Source organism: Grammomys surdaster, unplaced genomic scaffold (genome assembly GCF_004785775.1).
Source record: "Grammomys surdaster isolate TR1022 unplaced genomic scaffold, NIH_TR_1.0 223, whole genome shotgun sequence".
Taxonomy (NCBI): domain Eukaryota; kingdom Metazoa; phylum Chordata; class Mammalia; order Rodentia; family Muridae; genus Grammomys; species Grammomys surdaster.
Window position 1 is genome coordinate 448,574 of NW_021604668.1, and position 21,579 is coordinate 470,152.

General features: G+C 37.5%; 1 protein-coding gene across 1 annotated transcript in view; it reads right to left on the reverse strand.

Moving 5' to 3' along the window:
• Macc1 (MET transcriptional regulator MACC1) overlaps window positions 1-21,579 on the reverse strand; it is an 89,141-nt gene that overhangs the window by 13,864 nt on the left and 53,698 nt on the right. The window contains exons 2-4 of the mRNA XM_028773206.1: window positions 13,463-13,585; window positions 9,688-11,729; window positions 6,557-6,745 (exon numbers count right to left, since the gene is read on the reverse strand). Of these exons, the coding sequence (XP_028629039.1) occupies window positions 6,557-6,745; window positions 9,688-11,729; window positions 13,463-13,577 (2,346 nt within the window). The 5' untranslated portion in view covers window positions 13,578-13,585. The remainder of the gene's footprint in view (window positions 1-6,556; window positions 6,746-9,687; window positions 11,730-13,462; window positions 13,586-21,579) is intronic.

A 21,579-nucleotide genomic window follows, 5' to 3' on the forward strand; every position in this document is an offset into this window, starting at 1 on the left:
CAAGGTCCCCTTCAATTACTGGAGGTCAGGCCTCTATCCCTGCCTTCACAAGATTAGATTCGCCACAGCCCGTCTATACTTAGAGAAGGGAGGAGATGTCAGGGACATCCCTGCTTACACACTGAAGGCCTAAAATCAGCCCTAGGCCTAAAATCAGCAATAGGCCTGTCATACATGTATATTAACACCAAGGCTTGGGTCTCTGTGGATAAACACTGAAACAGATGGCTATAAACTATTGTAAACAGGCAGTTTTTGTGACAATTTACCAGCCTGAGTAGTCATAGACCCTGTAAATAGGTAGCCTTGGCAGATAATACCAACTTAGATAAGGATAAGTGAATCATAGGCAGAGTCATAGTGACCTATCCCCTGAACCCTCACCCAGCCGATACCTTGTTCTGAAAAATATCTGTATTCCCCCGAACACCCACGCTCCAGTGTCATCCCCTTCCCCACGTCCTGCCTTTTTGTGTTTATAACCCCTGTGTGAATGAGTATAAATTACAATTTGAAAAAAATAAATTATGTGCATATATATATATATATAAATTAAAAAATAATAAAATGGGCTACAAAAATCTAACTAGGGTCCTTATGTTCCATAATAAGTATTTGAACTAACGAGAAATCACAAAAGTTTCTACATTCTCATTTTTAATCAACATATAGGACAAAAATTTTTGAGCACTCCAGATATACATCAGAAAGGGAGGGAAAACAAAGATTGCTTCTAGAAAATACAAGAGGGAATTAAACTTGCACTAAGAAGTGACTGCAAAAAGAATTATACCTGGCTGGCTATACTGTTCTCCATGTGAACAGTTTCAGAGATGAAAAACAGATGGTGATTAAACATCTTAGCTTTACTGAGTCTCCATGGAGACAGTGTCCCAGTGTGACATGCCAAAGGAACTACCCCTCCAAAGGCCTGCTGGTGCCTGTATAGAGAAGAGGTGAGTGGGCAGAGGCAATTTAAAGTATAAAATGAAACTTCAGGGTGTTTAGTGAATAGTAAAAGAGGAATCTGGTGTTTATTGTTACAGAGTCCATAGAAGAGAGTTACAGAGAATTTAATGTCACATTTGTTAATAAAATCCAGAAGGCTGGTTGAGGATCTGCCTCAGGCCTATGAATGTATGAGCTTTGAAATCTGCTGATCTTCTTTCTGTAAAATCAGACTTTTAAAATTGTGCTTTTTTTCTAGTATTTTAAAATTAAAAATTCAAATATCCACAGAAAAACTACAAAAAATTGTTTATTATATAATTTATTCTCTCACATATTACAACCTGATCTCAGTTTCCCCTCCCTCCTCTCCTTGTGGACCCCTCTGTTTCATCCACTTCTCTTCCATTTTTCTTCAGAAAAGGGCAGGCCTCCCAGGAATTATCAACCAAATATGGCAAATCAAGTTGTAATAAGATTAGGCACCTCCCCTCATATTAAAGCTGGATAGGAAACCCAGTAGGAGAATAAGGGTCCCAGAAGCAGACAATACTAACTAGTTAATATTAACTTTTGCAGAAAATAGTTGGCATTACTTACATCTTTGTATAGTGTAAATATATTTTCTGAAAGAAATTGTGTTTCCCATGGGCTAAAAAGAAGGTTCAGCAGTTAAGATGACTGATCTCTCTTACAGAGGATGCAAGTTCAATTCCCAGAACTCACATGGAGATTGACAACAATCTATAAGGTCAGTTTTAGGAAATCTGATACCAAATATGGCTTATACGGGCACCAGACATGCATTTGGTGTATAAACAAATATGCAGGCAAAACATTCATCCATATGCATAATATAAAACTAAGTCTTTTAAAAACCTACAAAATAATTTTTAAAATGTGTTTTGCTTATATACACTTGATTGGTTCTAAACATTATGGTTTTGCTTTAGTAAAGTAGTTGTAGTAAGTTAGAAGATAATTTGAGTCGTTATTTATTTGAAAAAGTGATATTCTTCTTTGTATATATTGAATATTAGTCCTCTTTCGCAGGCTGGATTGGTGAAGATCTTTTCCCAATCTGTTGGTTGTCATTTTGTCCTATTGACAGCATCCTTTTTCTTACTTACAGAAGCTTTTCAATTTTATGAGGTCCCATTTGTCAATTCTTGATCTTAGAGACTAAGCCATTGGTGTTCTGTTCAGGAACTTTTCCCCTGTGCCCAGATATTCGGGGTTCTTCCCCACCTTTTCTTCTATCAGTTTTAGTGTATCTGGTTTTATCTGAAGGTCCTTTATCCACTCAGAATTGAGCTTTGTACAAGGAGATAAGAATGGATCGATTTGCATTCTTCTACATGCTGACCTCCAGATGAACCAGCACCATTTGTTGGAAATGCTGTCCTTTTTCCACTGGACAGTTTTAACTCCTTTGTCAAAGGTCAAGTGGCCATAGGTGTGTGGGCTCATTTCTGGGTCTTCAATTCTATTCCATTGATCTACCTTCCTGTCTCTTTACCAATACCGTGCAGTTTTTAATGTTTATCACTATTGCTCTGTAGTACAGCTTGAGGTCAGGGATGGTGATTCCCCCAGAAGTTCTTTTATTCTTGAGAATAGTTTTCGCTATCCTGGGTTTTTTGTTATTCCAAATGAATTTTCAAATTGCTCTTTCTATCTCTATGAAGAATTGTATTGGAATTTTGATGGGGATTGAATTGAATCTGTAGATTGCTTTTGGCAAGATGGCCATTTTTACTATATTAATCCTGCCAATCCATGAGCATGGGAGATCTTTCCATCTTCTGAGATCTTCTTCGATTTCTTTCTTCAGAGAATTAAAATTCTTGTCATACAGATCTTTCACTTGCTTGATTAGATTCACACCAAGGTATTTTATATTATTTGAGACTATTGTGAATGGTGTCATTTCCCTAATTTCTTCTCCAGACAACCAAATAACCACATTAAAAACTGGTGAACAGAGCTAAGAAAGGAATTCTCAACTGAGAAAACTTGAATGGCCAAAAAGCACCTAAAGAAATGTTCAATATCCTTAGTCATCAGGGAAATGCAAATCAAAACAACCCTGAGATTCCACCTCACAGCAGTCAGAATGGCTAAGATAAAAAACTCAGGTGATAGCAGATGCTGGCAAAGATGTGGAAAAAGAGGATTGCAAGCTCATACAACCCCTCTGGAAATCAGTCTGGTGGTTCCTCAGAAAATTGGACACAGCATTACCTGATGATCCAGCTATACCACTCCTGGGCATATACTCAGAAGATGCTCCAACATATAACAAGGACACATGCTCCACTATGTTCATAGCAGCCTTATTTATAATAGCCAAAAGCTGGAAAGAACTCAGATGTCATTCAACAGAAGAATGAATACAGAAAATGTGGTACATTTACACAATGGAATATTACTCAGCTATTAAAAACAATGAATTTGAGAAATTCTTAGGCAAATGGATGGAACTAGAAAATATCCTGAGTGAGGTAATTCAATCACAAAAGAACACACCATGGTATGCACTCACTGATAAGTGGATATTAGCCCAAAAGCTTGCAATACCCGAGATACAACTCAGAGACCACACATAGCTCATGAAGAAGGAAGACCAAATTATGGGTGCTTCGGTTCTTCTTAGAAGGAGTAAGAAAATACTAATGGAAACAAATATGAAGACAAAGTGTAGGATAGAAACTGAAGGAGGAGTCGTCTGGAGGCTGTTTCACCAGTCACCAAAGGTAGACACTGATATGAATACCAGAAAATGCATGCTGACAGGAGCCTGATATAGCTGTCTCCTTAGAGGTCTGCCAGAGCCTGACATGTACAGAGGCAGATGCTCACAGCTAACCACTGAACTAATCATGGGGTTCTCAATGGAGGAGTTAGAGAGAAGACTGAAGGAGCTGAAAGGGTTTGTGGCCCCATGGGAAGAACAACAATACCAACCAACCAGAGCTTGAGGCTTGATTAAAAAGATCAGGTTAATTTTGGAAGCAACATAATGCCATTATTGCCCAACTGAGTCCTGGGAGAACAGGCTGAGGTTTCCAGGTTCTTGTATTGCAGAGAAAGAACTGTACCAGGGGCACAGGCATAGTGGTAGAAATAGAGATTACTAAGAAGAGAAGTAGGCCAGAGGACTGGGAAAAGCCATAGCCCTAGGTCATGAGAATCAGTGAAGTAACACCTTCTTCCAACTTCTGAACACTCTGTCTTTCCCCTCACACAAGTTCTGTGGCCAGGAGGAGGGTCTTCCAGTGCTTCTATCAACTGGTTTCTTTCATATGCTAATTTTACGAGTTTCTAAGTTAATCCTCTTTTTAAATTAATCACTTGAAAAGAGGAAAATAAAAAAGGAAATAGAAAGTGAGTAGCTTTAACCTCCAGCCCTGAACATACCTATGGATTCCAAGTGGTGTGCAGAGTTGAATGCTTAGTCTGGAAGTAAAAGGTCTTTGTTGCACAGTTACCTTTAGGACTTACTAATTTGCTAACATGCTAGGTGAAATTTTTTTGGCCCTCATATGTTTTTTTTGTTTTGTTTTGTTTTAGTTTAGATATCATACTTTTTATAGTATTCCTAAAGCAGTGCCCAGTCCAGGTAAGTGCCAAGTAATTGTGGAGTATATTAAAAGTAAACAAATTGAAGAAAAACAAGTTGAAAAGGAGGGAAACAGGGAATTGTGGGTATTGACATCCCAGGAGATCTCATGCCAGAATGAATTACAGGAAAAAAATAAAGCAGCAAAGGAACACTAAACTGGTGTTTCCTCACCCCAAAGTCAATTCACCCACAGCACTTTCACTCGGAACTATTTATAAATCAACTACCTGAATTGTCAAATTGATCATGTTTAAGATCCATCTCTTTTCAAGGAGAATAAAACTCTTCAGGGACATTTTAAGGATATGGAAATTAGCATACATTGTCCCTTTAAGTGGCCTAACAAGTAAAATTTGCTATAGGACATTTAGAATGGCTTCAGGCTAAAATGCCTTGGAGTTTACCTAGGTGATAGCATGGATCAGATACTAGCTGTTAGTATTAGCTACAAGGAATTGAACTGTTGCCTCTAAAAAACATCTAGGGGCTTTTTCTACTGCTTCTGAGATTTTATCAGTCTCAGACATAGACTTAAGCACTTATGATTTGGGCTGTGTGAAAGTAAATAATGGAAAATAGGCCTGCATCAAGATTTTAGGAACACAAACAATAAACACAATTAGAGAGAATCCAGATGCTTAGGAGGGCTGGCAGGGTAAACAATCCTCTGTTAAGTCTAAACAAAACTCTTAAAAAACAAGGCCCTATTGCAGACAAAAGAAGTGAAGCTTTCAACTAGCTTTGTAATTGGTTATCTGAAATGCCAGGACCAGAGCAGCATAATTCTCATAATACTCTTTTCTCAACCTGATTTTTCAACCCACTTATCAAACATTTGTATTCATCTTGTGTGCTATGCTCATGCTAGAGTCTGCTCATTAATAGTCTATAATTCCTTTCCAGGGTTACAGACATACATGTAGCTGATAAGTAGGACGTATGTGTCCAGTGCTCCTGGATAAAGTTTTGTTTGGTAGATGCTCCTGGATAGAGTCCTTGCCCGTGGGCTGGGCTTCAGGGACTTAGTAGCTGTCCAGCTGACACCTGCTGGAAGGCATTAACTGAATGAACACCTCATGGAAAGTCTGCAACCTGGTCACCTAACAGAATTGTTGCTTCACAGAAAGAAGAAGAATCTCAAAAGTAAATATCCACCTGTATTACTCAAAATGATTAAAGAACATATAGCAGGCGCTTCTAATATCACCATCTCAAAACAGAATAGTAGCCTTAACAAAATATCTTGAAAAAGTTTTAACATTTTAAATATATATTTTAACTTCAAAAATGTTTTATCACTGTAAATATTTTTATTTAATTCAATGAAAATTGGATCACATTGCTTTTATGGAAGCCTGAAGAAATATGTACATGCTATATGCATAGCAGAATCCATGTAATAATACTGCTGCTACAGCAAGTTTTCTGATGAATATCTTTGTATTAAATGCTTTTGTTCTGTGTATGGCATTTATAGTTCTCATTATGTATAGAATTCCAAGAGGTGACATGGCTCTTTGAAATCGCTTGTCAGTCATTTCCAGTGGCCCCAAATCATGCACTCTCCTCATATTCATCATCAAACATTTATTTTTTGTCATGAATGATTAAGTTTGTATACTGGTATTGATTAGTATATCTTAGTGGGTTGACTTGATTGATATTATTGCTTGACTCCAAAATATACCTACTCTATGACTTCCATTCTTTTGGCCATGTGTCCTCAGCATCCTCATGTAATAGATTAATTTAATCAAAAGCCATGTTAATATGAACTCCAACAAGAGAAATATGAATGTGCTTTTTATGAATGAGGACCATATATTTCAGACACTTCCAACAGGGTTACCTAGATGGTAACTTCAGTTAGTAGGTCCCCTGAATGTTCTTTCAATTAATTCATGAATATGGAGAAGACTAACTCTCATTTTCTTTACTTGCCTGTAGTCTGTCACGATTAAATGGAATATATGAAAATCTTACCTCTGCTGAAACATCTCCAGATTTTCCTCTGTGAGGATTTTCATATGCCTGCATCTGATGCTTAGTGAGTCCTGCAGACTTCTCAGCAAGTTCCCTCCAGTTTCTTCCAAGCTTTACAGCTGAAGTCAGAATAACAGCCTCTTGGATAAGACGCGCCACTAACCCTTGGCAATCCATTTTTAGCAGAGCCTGGGGCAGCAAGTATGTATCATATTTAGAAACAACTCACTGATTTTTCCCTCTAAACTATAATTTGCATTATGTATTCTAGAAATTGGAATCCCTTTCCCAACCACACATATAGTTGAGGTTTTTAAACTCAGAATGCTGATTCACATTTAAGAAAATTCAACAAGCAACTACAGTGATCATGACTATGCTAGAGTTAGAGGAATGTTTTTACAGCCTCAGTAGCAAACCATGGGATCATGGATAAATCACTTTATTTACACATGACTTAATCTCTTAATGGAACAATATTCACCCTTTCATCAGTACCCATGAGTCCAACAATGAATAATTTCCGAATCTAGAGGTAGTTACTAATTTTCAAAGAAACTTATTCCTTGCCTTACCAGAGGATTAATAGAGAATCTATTTCAACAAAATGTAATTTAAATTTTTCTAGAATCATGTTTATTGAATACGCATATGATACTCCTTTAATTTTGAACAAAGTTACAGAAGTTTCTGAATTTAAATCACTGCTAATGTGATTCTGTTAATATAAACCAAAGTTAATAAAGGTGAATATTCTCATATAACAAGAAAGTGGAATGCTATTAGACTATTTCTTCATTTATTGCTCACATCTTTACCTTGTTTCAGGCAAGTCTAAGAGTTTCCTTTATGATTTGAGGAATATATATATATATATATATATACATCTCCATATCCATATCCATATCCATATCCAAATAAGTCTGTAAACATGCTTGGCACTTCCTCATTATGTAAGGATACCCAGGGGTTTTATCTACCCATATGAAATAGTAAATAAAACTAAATTAATAAAAAATGCACCAATTAAAATGTACCATGTATATCCCCATGAGATCTATAGGTAAAAGTACAGTTCATAAACTGGAGACAGAAGTTCTATTGACCCCTTTATTTATACTGATAAGTGGTGTCCCCAGTAAGAAGCAATACCAAGTTAGCAGGCCTCCAAATACACTTGAGTTTTTGTGGCATGGCTTTACCATGGCAAAGAACAATTTCATAAGAAATATTTTCTATATCTCTGCAATGCTTTTCATAATGGATATGGTGACAATAACATTCTGTCTAGTCTTCTAGAATTAAGATAAAATCACATGCTGAAGGTATAAAAACAACCACTCTTAACTTCTCAATATGGCCCATCAAGACACAGAACAAGAAAAACTTACACTTACATAATGAATGTTTGAATATTCAACTCTATACCACAGAGGGATCAATTGCTTTGCTAACAGGTGGCCATGCCTAAGCCTCTTCCAGAAGGGAGTCTTAATGGCACCAATGAGGCTTAGCATTAGTTGAATGGGTCTCCACCAGATTGTTTAATCAGGTTATTCTATGATGTATTATCTCATCCCCAACCTTCTGGTATGATCAGACATAAACATCCAGGTCATTAGGCCAAGATAACTTATTTTCAGCTGCTAAGAAAAGAAAATAACTTTTTGTTTGTAGTTCTGTGAGTCTGCTGAATACCAAGTTACAAAAAGAAGCTATTATAAAATGAATGTGTGGCTTATACTGGGCAGGGAAGTCACTACTATTCAGTCACTTGGCCCATAGTCACTGAGAACATAGCATAACATACTAAAATGTCCACTAGCCAACTAGAGGTTATAACTCTAAAATTTTTTAAACTATTTTTTATTGGATATTTTAGTTCCATTTCCCCATTACGCTTCGACCCAGGAACCCCCAATGCATCCCCCCTCCTCTTGCTTCTATGAGGATGTGTCCCCACCCACCCACTCCCACCTCCCCACTCTTGAATTACCCCACACTGGGACATCCAGCCTTCATGAGACCAAGGACTTCCTCTCCCACTTATGTCCGACAAGGCCATCCTCCCCTACATATACAGCTGAAGCCATGAGTCCCTCCCTATGTGCTCCCAGGCTGGTGGTTTAGAGTCTGGGAGCTCTGGTTGTTTTAACTACTCTTGATTGTTAATATATTTCTTTAACATGAAAATTATTATTAATGTCACAGATTGAATTTGCTCACCAATTTTTCCTCTGCTGCTTCCAGATTTATTAAAATTTACTTTTTTTACGTGTCTCTGCTCACTGTCTGATTCATCAATTAAGGACTTAGGAGCACTGTTTTCATAGTTATTCAGTACATTTACTAAAATGTACTTACAAAGCATTTTAAGCCCCCCCAACACATATATATACACACTATTTGAAGAATGTATTAACATTTAGCACTTAGAAATTATTGTCTATATATATACAGCCATATTTTAATGTTCTTTAGAAATATCATTTTGATATTTTATTACTATAACTTTGAATTTCTGTTTTAAAACCAATTGTTTATAACTCTCCACAAGGCTTTTAAGTTGGGTCAATATATGCTGTAAGGAGTTGACCCTTGAGTATTCTACTAAATACTAAATACAGTATTAGAAGAATCATTACTAGAGTCATGAAGTATTATTATATACAAAAGAATATCAAGCTGATAAAGTAATAGATAATACTTATGTGTTTGAAGAAAACAAACACTCAAAAATCAGCCTCTGGTAAGTCTGAGTAGTTTTGTTTATTTTTCTTCTTTACTTTCATGTTATGGAGCTCCTATGACATTTGAAGGGCTGTCTAAATATTTGACAAAAGAAGAAATATTTTCTTGAGTTTAAATAAAAAGTCTCAACACAAACACAAACTTTAGATTATCCTTATAGATCAATTTTCTGAGAAAAATCACCATTAACTCTCAGATCATGAATCCAAAGCTATGACCCCATAGAAAAAGTTCCCTATTTGGTATTCAATGGCTTTAATGTATTTGAGACCTCTAGTTTTTCATCTCACCTCTCATTTTTGTTATAACATCATCAAGTTTATCAAATTCTCTAAGATGAATTTATTATTATTAATTATTAATTATCAACCAATACTCACCACAATCAGTTCATAAAGAAACTTCCTGGTATTTCTGTCTTCATGGCAATCTTCCTTTAACTTCTTGACAATGTAAGAAACCCTTTCTGGTTCCTTATCAGCTTGAATTCTATCAAAATCTTCCTGTGCCAGATGTGAGTAACCCAGGACATTAGCTAAAACTTTCCAGTCATGAACTTTTTCTGACACCAAGGTCAATACAACTGAGTATATATAAGTAAGATTTTTAAATGGCAAAGCAATTTGTTCCAGAAGATTCTTGGTTGTCAAAATTCCATCAGACATTGACATCACTTGTTCTTTGGAAATCACCTTGACATTTTTGCAATGGACGAGTCCAATCTTACCTCGAAGGACTCCTACGTACCACTCTTTCACTTTGGACTGTCCAATGGCTGTTACTGTACCTTCTCCAAGAAGGGCAATTGTGTCCCCTTTTAAATACTCAAGCAAATAGTCAATCTTACTTTGCCTCAGTACTGTCTTCAGTGTGACGCCATAATTGGTAAAATTCAATTTTTTGTCTTGGAAAGTGGGATACTTAACAAGTCCCGATGACAATAAAGGCACTCTCCTGTCTTTTCTCTCCTTCTGGAAGAAGCCTGGCAGATGTGAGAACCTTTTTAGATTTGGGGCTGGATCAGGTGAAGTGACAAAGAACTGTGTGACTGGTTTTCCACTGGGGGGATTTACCTGAACCCGGAAAACAAACAAGTGCAGCTCTCTGTGGTCAACTGAAGAAAAGAAAACTTGTTGATGTACTACCACACCTGTTTCCAATTGCCTTTGTGCAATTACTTTTCTTTCTCCCTCTTCCTTTACTTCAAAATCAGGATCACATGAAAAAGCTGAAATAATTAAATCTTGTGGCTTGTCAAGTGAAAATGAATGCTTCCCCCAGAGGTGAAATACAACTGGAGATGTGTTTTTTCCACCCTTTTTAATGTCAGAGACTGTAAACTTTCCTGGCACATAGTTGTGGCCACAAACAGTGAAAACAGCAGTAAAGCTTGGATGGAGATATTTGGGTCCATATATTCCAATGGAGGTGGTTTTGTGGATATAATCCCAAATAGTAGCAGCTGGTGGCTGAATGATTGTAGCTTGTGCAGCTATGACTATATACATTACATGGCTAAGATCAAGAAGCTTAGCTTGGATGGTATCTTTGTAGATATAGCAGTTGTTTAGCACTTGGAAAGGCCCTTCTTGGTCCAGGCTGTGCAAGCACACTATTTTTGTCATGACTTGGCTCAAAGGATCTGTTTTCACTTCTGCTCCAGTTTTCATCTCCAACAAAATAGCTTCCATGGTATTCAGGTTGCTTAACTTGATTTCCAAGAGAGGGCTTACAGTACAGGAGAGATCATGGTTCAGCTTTGGTGGAGGATCCAGAAATGCTCTCAGAGATAACTCCTGGAATTCTCCGACAGCTACGTGTCCTTGGGGTACGTGAATAGTGATGTCTGAGTCAGGTAATTGGATTGACCCTCCTTGGTGATTTAATTTACAAACTGCAACAGTCTCTGCAATTTGTGTTTGCGCCCACCCAGGACTCTTATTAATTGTATTCAGATCTAGGCAAGAGCGGGCAAGCTGACGTTGACTTAGCCAAGCCATTTTATATGCTTCTCGGTCATTTTGAAGCCATTCTAAGTCTTGTTCTAGGATTTGGTCAGAGCTATGTGTACTTTGATGAATGTGTGTTGTATCACCTAAGACATCTAAGAGTTCTGAAACACTCTTAGACCTTCCTGACATCCTTGAGGAAGATGACTTAAGCCCCTGATCCATGTCAAGTTCATCACCAGAGGAATCAAAAGAATTTTCTGTTTCTATTTGTCTTAAAAAAAGAAAAGGATCTTCCTTCAAGATAGACACATTATTTCTCTTTTTGTTATCTCTTAGCTGTGTAATGTCTTCCAGAAATGGGTTTGAGGCAGACAGTTCACTCCAGAATGGATTTGTAGCTTTGGCATCTCTATTACCATGGAGAGTAGAAGCATCTGGCCAGTTGTGAGGCAAGCCTAGTCCTTGCCGTGCTTGTTATTTAAACAAAAACAAAGCAAAGATAAAATGAAGTAAGAGTCTAAGATACGAGAATGATTAATTTCTTCATACCTTAAAAACTCAAAACTTACCTTAGGTTTTCACTTTTGATCCCCAGGTTGATGTCTACTACAAGCTCAGGAGTAACTTGTATCAATTTGTTTTTAATGAGGAAAGGGGCATTTTATACAAAGTTGTTTTGAGTAGAAGTATATTAATTTTATCTTAAGGTATCATAAAATATAAAGTAAAAGAATGTTGAGTACAGTATATAGTTACATATTACAATACAATAATAATGTATTTAATACATTTACTTATGCTAGCATAAAATTATACCTTATTATCTTATGTTTCATTTACCCAAAGTAAACTCCTGAAAAAACAGGCAACAACAAGATTTTTTTAAACATTGAGCTGTAATCTCACTATATCCACAAGATTAATTTGATGTGTTTCTTTTCAAATGATATCTATGAAATGTCAAACATATCCATACACAATTGAAAGAATTTTCAAAGTAGACTTCTAAGTTAACATCACTATTATTTATTCATTTTTTGTAACATTTTATTAATAGATTTAACAATATTATTTTGTACATGTGTGTATAAAAGACACACTGAAAACACAGATTTCCTGTGAATTTATTGACTGAAGTAATTTACTGGACTTTTGAGAGGTCATATTTGGTAAAGGATAGGATGTCACTAGACAGAAACACGTTATTACATCCTTGGAAATGGATAGAAGAACACAGAAAACATTTATAATACATCCCATAGCATCAGGATAATTTCATGTTTAGAGTAGAATTTGTTTGGCTCTTTCATAGAAAAACTAATTACAAACATGAGGACTCTGTGCATTTGATACTGCTTTAGGGACAATGAAAGCCATCATACACAATAGAATTAATAAGATGGGTTTTGAAAAACAAAAATAATATTTTCCTTATTACCACAAATTCCCACTCTTTCAAAACTTATTTCTCTCTCTCTCTCTCTCTCTCTCTCTCTCTCTCTCTCTCTCTCTCTCTCTCTCTGTATCAGGTCAATTGGATTTTGCTCTATGAAGATTATTAGGCTTCTCAGTCCCTAGTTATCTTCATCACCCCCCCCCAAGTTTGCAATTGCAGGATATACTATTCATTTGCTAATTTGTGCCTCTTTTGATATCTGTTTTAATCTGTGAGCTCTCTCTCTCTCTCTCTCTCTCTCTCTCTCTTTCTCTCTCTCTCTCTCTCTGTGTGTGTGTGTGTGTGTGTGTGTGTGTTTGTGTGTTGTATATGTCTACATGTGAAGGCCAGAAGTCACCAGAAGTCAACATCAGGTGTCTTCCTTTATGATATGCCACCTTATCTTTGGGACAGCATTGAAGTTGAGTTCACTGATTAGTTACACTTGATTAGTTAGGGATCTTTGATTCCTAGTGCTGGGACTACAGATGCACAACCATGCATGGCTTTTAATGTATACTGGAAAAACAAAGCCTTGTTCTCATGGTTACATGGCAATCATTTTATCCACTGAGGCATCTGTCTAGCCCATACTAGTGTACTTTCTTAAGAAAACATTTATTTTTAATGATATTCTATTCTGTGATAGCACTTGTACTTGATAATTTTGTACATCTTCCATAGCACTTTTTAGAGGCAAACATTCCATATAGACTGGAAATTATTTGATTTATTCACATAGAAACATCATATTATAAATTCCCATACCTGTAGTATTGTGATTTTTTGAGAGTTTCAAGGCTTCCATATCAACCAAATTTCCTTCAGATCTACTTCGACCAATTCCTCGTGGCCAACAATAGGCTCTTTCACTGATTAGCATTTTGTCACCTACAAAGCAAATAGAGGCATATTTATTGTAAGCACATATAAGTAAGTTGGCAGAGGAAACAATCTAAAAAAATGCTCATTCATATTTTAAGAGAAAACTTCATGTAGCAATATCTAAATATGTCTCTCATTCTGGTAGATATCCTGAAATGTGTGTTAGCATTTTCTTTTATGATAATTCTGGAATAATCACAAACAAATAATTTACCCTGATAAAGCATTCATTAGTAAGTCAGTATAAAATAATCAGCAAACACCTCAAAGATAAGACAAAGAATAATAAATTGACACATTAATAAACAGAGAATATCTGACTACTAATAAATTACATATAACAAATCTGAAATTTTTCTTTCAAATTCTTCTACACACTAATGCAATCCCAAGAAAATTATACACACACACACACACACACACACACACACACATCTTTCCTCTTTTATTTTTAATTGAAAAATCAAAACTGTTATAAGCTAATGTTGGCAATCAGGCACATCCATGGACAGCTAGAAGTGACTTCATGACACTCAGGCATCTTTATAGCCAGCTCTCGAGGGACCCAGCGTCAAGACACATTATCTTTAGCGGCCCAAGAGGCAACAGTGTTTCTTCTGTGTCTATCCCTTTGCACATATACCATGGGCCCTGTCGCATATCACTTTGCTCATGCACCACAGACTTAATAAAAGTCTTGTTCTCCCTGCTCCCCCCTTCTCTCCTCCCTCTCCCAGAGGCTGCCTCTACTTCCCCTCCCAATAAACCTCCCATGTGAGACCTGATGCATAGCGTGATTTGTTTGGGACTCGTCACTTAGTTCTAACAGCTATTATTCACAATATGCTGTTTTTGGAAGCATGTCATTTTAAAACAAGTTCTTAATCTTTGCAAATCCTTAAGACAAATGTTAATGATAATCCAGAAGAGGAACATGATAATGCTCACTCCCTACCAGCTATTAGCATTTATTATAAATGTGTCCTAAGTAATAAAATGTGAAAACAGAACAGAAATATACCAAGGAGGCAGAATTGAGACCCCAAAAGGAATCTCACACTCATGAAATCTTAATATTCACCTGACTGAGGCAGCCATGAAGAGCAATGTAGAAATCATGAATTATTGGTTGTTCATATCAAAAAACAGTAATATCTACTCCATGTCTTCGATGTTTTCCAGTGTAACTCTGTCTGGCCTAAAACTCATTACACAAACAAGACTGGCCTTGTACTCAAAGAGATCCACCTGCCTCTACCTCCCAAGCACTGGGATTAAAGGCATGCACCACAGATGCTGTAGTGGGAAATGGGCAAAAGGCAGGGGTGGAGGGGGAGGATATCTGAGGGGTTAGAGAGGGAAGGCAATACAGAAAAAGAAGGAGGAATAAATAATACTAAAGTTGTTTGACAAGAACATAGGGAATCATATTATTTTATGTTTGCTTAATATTTTGTATATAAATTATATATGTACATAGTTTAAATAAAGTTATGCCACTCAAAGCTATAAACTAGCTAGCAAAATCTCAGTGCTAAGCATGGAAAACCTCCTTTTGAGTTGTTGGTCAGAGGAGACCAAAAATACCCTAAAAATATAAACTACTGCTGTTGCCCTTGGTTGCTTCCTAGAAACAGAAGATAAGATCTTATTGCTAAAACCATCAGACACTTCAGACAGGAAAAATTGAGCTGGATCTGACCTGGAAGCCTCCTCTCTGAGTACCTATAGTACTATAAGGAACTGTGCAAGCTGCCAAGGGAAAAAAAGCAATCAATAGTCTTTCCCAGCTGAACACCTACATAACACAACAATCACTAGAACCAGTATAGATATTCCAAAAGGTGTAATAGTGGCACTGAAAGTAACCAACAGTCATCCAACTGAACTTAAGGCTGCTTAATAGAAAGAAATTCATGCCAGACACTGTAAACCTAGCCAACTGAGGAGGGTCTATTACTGTTACTTTCCTAAAAAGCATAATTTCTAACTGCATTCTAAATACTCATTCTTTACTCACAGATAGGTGAGCTCTTACTCTTTATCAAAGATGCTTTTTTCTGCAGCAGAAAGAGACAATTACAGAGAACAACTGACTATGGGTACCCACTCCCCAATAGATATCTACAACACAACCCCTACACCTAAGGCTCAGAAAACATTTCAGGGTAGGAGATTATAGAGCCAGAAGACCAGGAAATATGCTTTGAGATAGTGTCTTGTTTATGACAGGAAAGCTTTACTTGTGAAATCTCACCAATATGGTATCCTAAACAGAATACCTAATACAAAGGAAAATTATATATATTCTAGTAGAAGTATTAATAGATACAACACAACCACTTGCAAATCCATCTGGCTAGATCTGTGAGGACATTCACAGACTGGTACCCAGGGATTCCAATTTTACTCAGTTGCTCTTCCAAAACTATGTAGGTAACTAAAGAATGATGAGGTCTGGAGAAGTCTTCCCTAGGAGGAACACTCCAATTGGTTATCCAGTATCAAATGTTCAGCCCTGAAAACATATATGCAGTAGCATTATACAGACTTAGCAAGGTATATTATTACATTTTGAATACATATGTATATGCATATATATGTAAAAACAATGAATGAAAACAAGAGGCCATGAATTTGAAAGGGAGCAAAGAGGGATATAGAAGAGGGCTTGAAAGGAGGAAAAGGAAGAAAGAAATGTAATTATATAATAATCTCAAAAATACAAAAAGTACAAAGCGAGGGACAAAAACTGAAGGAGGGGCCGTCTGAAGACCTTTCCACCTGAGTATCCATCCCATGTGCAGTCACCAAAGGTAGATGCTGATGTGGAAGTCAGGAAGTGCATGCTGATAAGAGCCTGATATGGATGTCTCCTCAGAGGCCTTCAAGAGTCTGACATATTCAGAGGCAGATGCTCACAACTAGCCATTGAACTGATCATGGGGTTCTCAATGGAGGAGTTAGAGTGAGGACTGAAGGAGCTGAAAGGGTTTGTGGCACCATGAGGAGAGCAACAATACCAACCAACCACAGCTCCCAGGGTCTAAACCAACAGCCTGGGAGCACTTAGGGAGGGATCCAGGGCTTCAGCTGAATATGTAAGAGTGGAGGGCCCTGCTGGGCATAGGTGGAAGATGAGATCCTTGACTTCATGAAGCCTGGACGCCCCAGGGGGTGGGAATTTTGAGGGTGGGAAAGTGGGAGTGGGGGGGTAGATAGAGGTTACATCCACAGAGAAGAAGGAGGAGGGGTAAGGGGATAGGGGGTTCCCGGGTGGGTGGGGGATGGGGTAAGGGGACAACATATGAAATGTAAATAAAATATCCAATAAAAAAAAGGAAAAAAAAGTAATTTTAAAAGGACGTTATATATAATGTTCATTAATTATGTAAATACAAACCGAATTTAAACAAAATATCTTTTACCATATAAATAGATAAATAAATTGTGGTATTTTAATATAAATACCACATAGTTAATACAGATGAATTATAGTTAAAAGTGTAAATATTATATTTAGGATTCTCATTTTCTGAGTGAGATTTAGTTGGTGTTACATATAGATTTCTCTTTGCTCCTAGACAGCACTGAAAATGTTTAAAAATCTGATTTTCAGTGGAAATAAGCCTCAAGGGGCTAGAGAAATGGCTATATTTAAAACACTTGCTGCTCTTCCAGAAGACATAGCTTCTATTCCCTTGTAGTGGCTCCCCACTTTAGTACCTGTGCATCCAACACGGTCTTCTGGATTCTGAAGGTACAGCATGCACAAGGTTGGTACAAAGACACATACAGGCCAGGCACCCATACATACAAAAGAAAACCTTTTCAATCCCAAGTAACAGGACATGACTAACTTGAAAAGGAAGTGACACTGACATAGAAAAACTTTCTTCCTAATGTTAGAGCCAGCACATATACCTGGTTACACAAAATTCTTTCTTCTCTGTCTTAAAGTTCCCAATGTTGCCTCCTAAGGCTGGCCAACATTCCTGCCCACATTCCAGCAACAGTCTTTCTTCTTCTGACTAATGTGTTGGCTATAACTCCTTCAAGTTAACCATCATTGGCTTCTTTTCAAAAGAAGTGTTTTTGGGTGTTGTTTTCACAGAAATGGTGATTCATGCCTTTTATACCAGGTCTTGGAAAGTTGAGGCAGTGAGATTGCTGTGAGATCAAGGCCAGCCTGAACTACACAGTGAGTTACAAGTCAGAGTGAGGTACCAAGAAAGATATCACTCACAGGCAGAAAAAAAAAATTAGAAAGAAACTAAAAACCTTTTCTGGCTTTAGAAAGAGAAAATAGAAAAAGAAAGGAGAAAGAAATGAAGAGCACAGAAAGAAGGAAAGAAAGGATTAGCATTTTCTAAGATACTGGTAAAAATATCTTAAAAGGTAGCATACAAAAAACCTAAATGATCCAATAGCAAGTTTTCCTCTGATAGGGGAAATTACATTGAAAAGCTGAATTAAAAATTGAATTATGCAATATGCAAATGTATTTGGGTCCTCAAGTTTCCTGGCAGCTCTTTAAAAATTCCATGGTTGGATTTTACCAAGTATGATGTCCAAAGTTAAAAGTCCTTAGCACACCACACTTTGACTGAGCTCAAGTCCTATAACAAAGTTTAGAAAACTCTAATTAACAAAGAAAAACAGGTCTTTCAGTAGAAAAGCATTTTCAGCGAGATAAAGTACATTTTAAATGAAAAGCCAATTTAACCATCTGCTTGAACTCTTTCATTTCTTGTGGAGGGAAAAGAACAACAAAGAACAATTTACATTCCAAGACTCCTTTGAAATGAATACCCTTTTAAGTAAAAAAAAAAAAAATCTAACCCATTTAAATAAAACAAGAAACCCTTACTCACAGGGAGAGCACTTGTTGGACCTTCGGCAATTAATATTACTATGGAAGGACCATGACACTTCAAGAAGGCCAGCACAAGCCCCTTGAGGAAGGATTATAGCATCTTGGGAACACAGGCACTGGGTTATTACTTGTAGTTCTCCATAGATTCACCACCCTTCAGTATAGTCCCCCCAGTCATCACCTGTCCCTCAACCTGTTTCTTTTAAAGCCCTGTCCCAGATTCACCTGCTGGCCTAATCAAATACAGCCTGCTGGGCTCACCTCAGTGTTTCTGCAGTAGAAAGTCTGGAGTTGTAGCCAAGAATCTGAAACAAAGTTGCCCAATGATGATGTGTTTGTGGGAGGCTCATGCTGAGAGACACACCCGAAAACTCCAGTGCTTTCCCATCTGGGCTCCAAGCTGCTTCCAACAGCCTCCTGAAATTCTTCCTATCCCAATCCTTCAGTACACAAAATTCACCACAGTACTAGACCCTAAATCTGGATTAGAACTTGGACAAGGGGAGAGGTGGGATATGACAAACAGTCTGGACTGGAGTGGCAAAGGTAAGAGTGTGCCCATTGCAGAGAACAAGACTTGTTTATCCAGGATGGCAAAGAGCACAGCCACACTTTTGACTACCTTGTGTTTTCTTGCTGCCTTACTTAAGGCAGCTGCTATCCAAAGCAGCATTTGTCACTAAACACTGTCTAGAGAAGCATGAATCTGTGTTTTCTAGAATGAGCAGATGTTGCGGGAGATATTTTAAAACAGTGGCACCAGATCTGTCTTGTGAATCGGGGCTGCCATGTTCCTGACTAGGCAAGGCCTGTGGCCATGAGCAGCGGCTGTGTATTTTCGTTCGGCTCAGACCGCTGGCTCAGGTGGCCAGAGACACTGCCCCTGCCACCCACGAGATGCCAGTGTGGGACATGGCTCTTCCAATCTTCCACGCTGTCTCCACAAGGCTGTGCTTTGTCCAGACCATCCCACCATCCACGCGGGCCAGGTAGGAAATGAGACTCTAATGTTTAAATATTGATCAAAAGTTTTATATATTTGGTAATGCTCAATAGCAGTATGCCCACATAATTACACATGTTTCCAAATAACTAACCTAGATATAAGTTGTTACCCAGGACTGCTCCCAGTATATGGTACATGAGTGGTCATCCATGGCGCCTCCTACATCTCACTCTTTCTCCCTCGTTTTTTCTTCCTTTTCCTTCACTCCTCCTTTTCCTCTCCTTACTCCTCCCATCTTAGCTCCTCCTACAAGCAGATATCAAAAATTTCATCCACTATCCCCTTTATTTGGAGCACAGGCCTTCTGATGTGACTTTTCTTTATTCTAAATTTTTAAACCCCAGCCTCCACGCTGGGGTTTTACTAATAGTACATCCTAACCCATCCCAGAGGAGCCACTGCACTGAGAGCAGCAGAAGAATCACTGCACTCAGAGCAGTTGAGGAAGCTGGATTCTCAGGAGTTCTATGCCCAGGATCATAGGATTTCAGGATCCCCAAGCAGCCTCTGTCCCAGGAACTCTTCCACCCAGAAACTCAGGATCACAGAATCACAGAGTCAACTGGACTCTGAGGAGTTCTGACATAAGCAAGATAACAGGAGAGAAAGGTCCCAGTCAGAGACAATGAGTGCAGGTAGCACTAGAGATAACCAGATGGCCAAAGGCAAGGGCAAGAACATAAACAACAGAAACCAAGGTTACCTGACAGCATCAGAACCCAGTTCTCCTACCATGGTAAGTCCTGGATTCCCCATCACACCGGAAAAGAAGGATTCAGACTTAAAAATCACTTCTTATGATGATGTTAGAGGACTTTAAGAAGGACATGAGTAACCCCCTTAAAGAAATACAGGAGAACACAGGTAAAAAGGTAGAAGCATTTAAAGAGGAAATACAAAAATTCCTTAAAGAATTGCAAGAAAACACAACAAAACAGGTGAAGGAATTAAACAAAACCATCCAGGATCTAAAAATGGAAGTAGAAACAATAAAGAAATCGCAAAGGCAGACCACTCTGGAGATAGAAAACCTAGGAAAGAGATCAGGAATCATAGATGTAAGCATCAGCAACAGAATACAAGAGATAAAAGAGAGAATCTCATGTGTAAAGGACACAACAGAAAACACTGACAGAACTGTCAAAGAAAATGCAAAATGAAAAAAGCTACTAACTCAAAATATCCAGGAAATCCAGGATACATTGAGAAGACCAAACCTAAGCGTAATAGGTATAGATGAGAGTGAAGATTCCCAACTTAAAGGGCCAGTAAATATCTTCAACAAAATTATAGAAGAAAACTTCCCTAACTTAAAGAAAGAGATGCCTATGAACATAAAAGAAGCCTTCAGAACTCCAAATAGACAGGACCAGAAAAAAAATTTCTCCTGTCATATAATAATCAAAACATCAAATGCACAAAACAAAGAAAAATATTAAAAGAAGTAAGGGAACAAGGTCAAGTAACATAAAGTCAGACCTATAAGAATTATACCATACTTCTCACGAGAGACTATAAAAGCCAGAAGATCCTGGACTGATATAATACAGACTCTAAGAGAACACAAATGCCAGCCCAGACTACTACAACCAGCAAAATTCTCAATTACTATAGATGCAGAAACCAAGATATTCCATGACAAAACCAAGTTTATACAATATCTTTCCACAAATCCAGCTCTATGAAGGATAACAGATGAAAAACTGCAACACAAGGAGGGAAACTACAACCTAGAAAAATCAAGAAAGTAATCTTCCAAGGAACTCAAAAGAAGATAGCTACACCAGCATAATTCAACCTCTAATAACAAAAATAACACAAAGCAACAATCATTTTTCCTTAATATCTCAACATCAATGGACTCAATTCCCCAATAAAAAGACATAGACTATCAGATTGGATAGCTAAACAGGACCCAGAATTTTGCTGCATACAGAAAATGGACCTCAGTGACAAAGACATACACTACCTCAGAGTAAAAGGCTGGGAAAAAAATGTTCCAAGCAAATGATCCTAAGAAACAAGCTGGAGTAGCCATTCTAATATTGAATAAAATCGACTTTCAACCAAAAGTTATTAAAAAAGACAAGGATGGATACTTCATATACATCAAAGAAA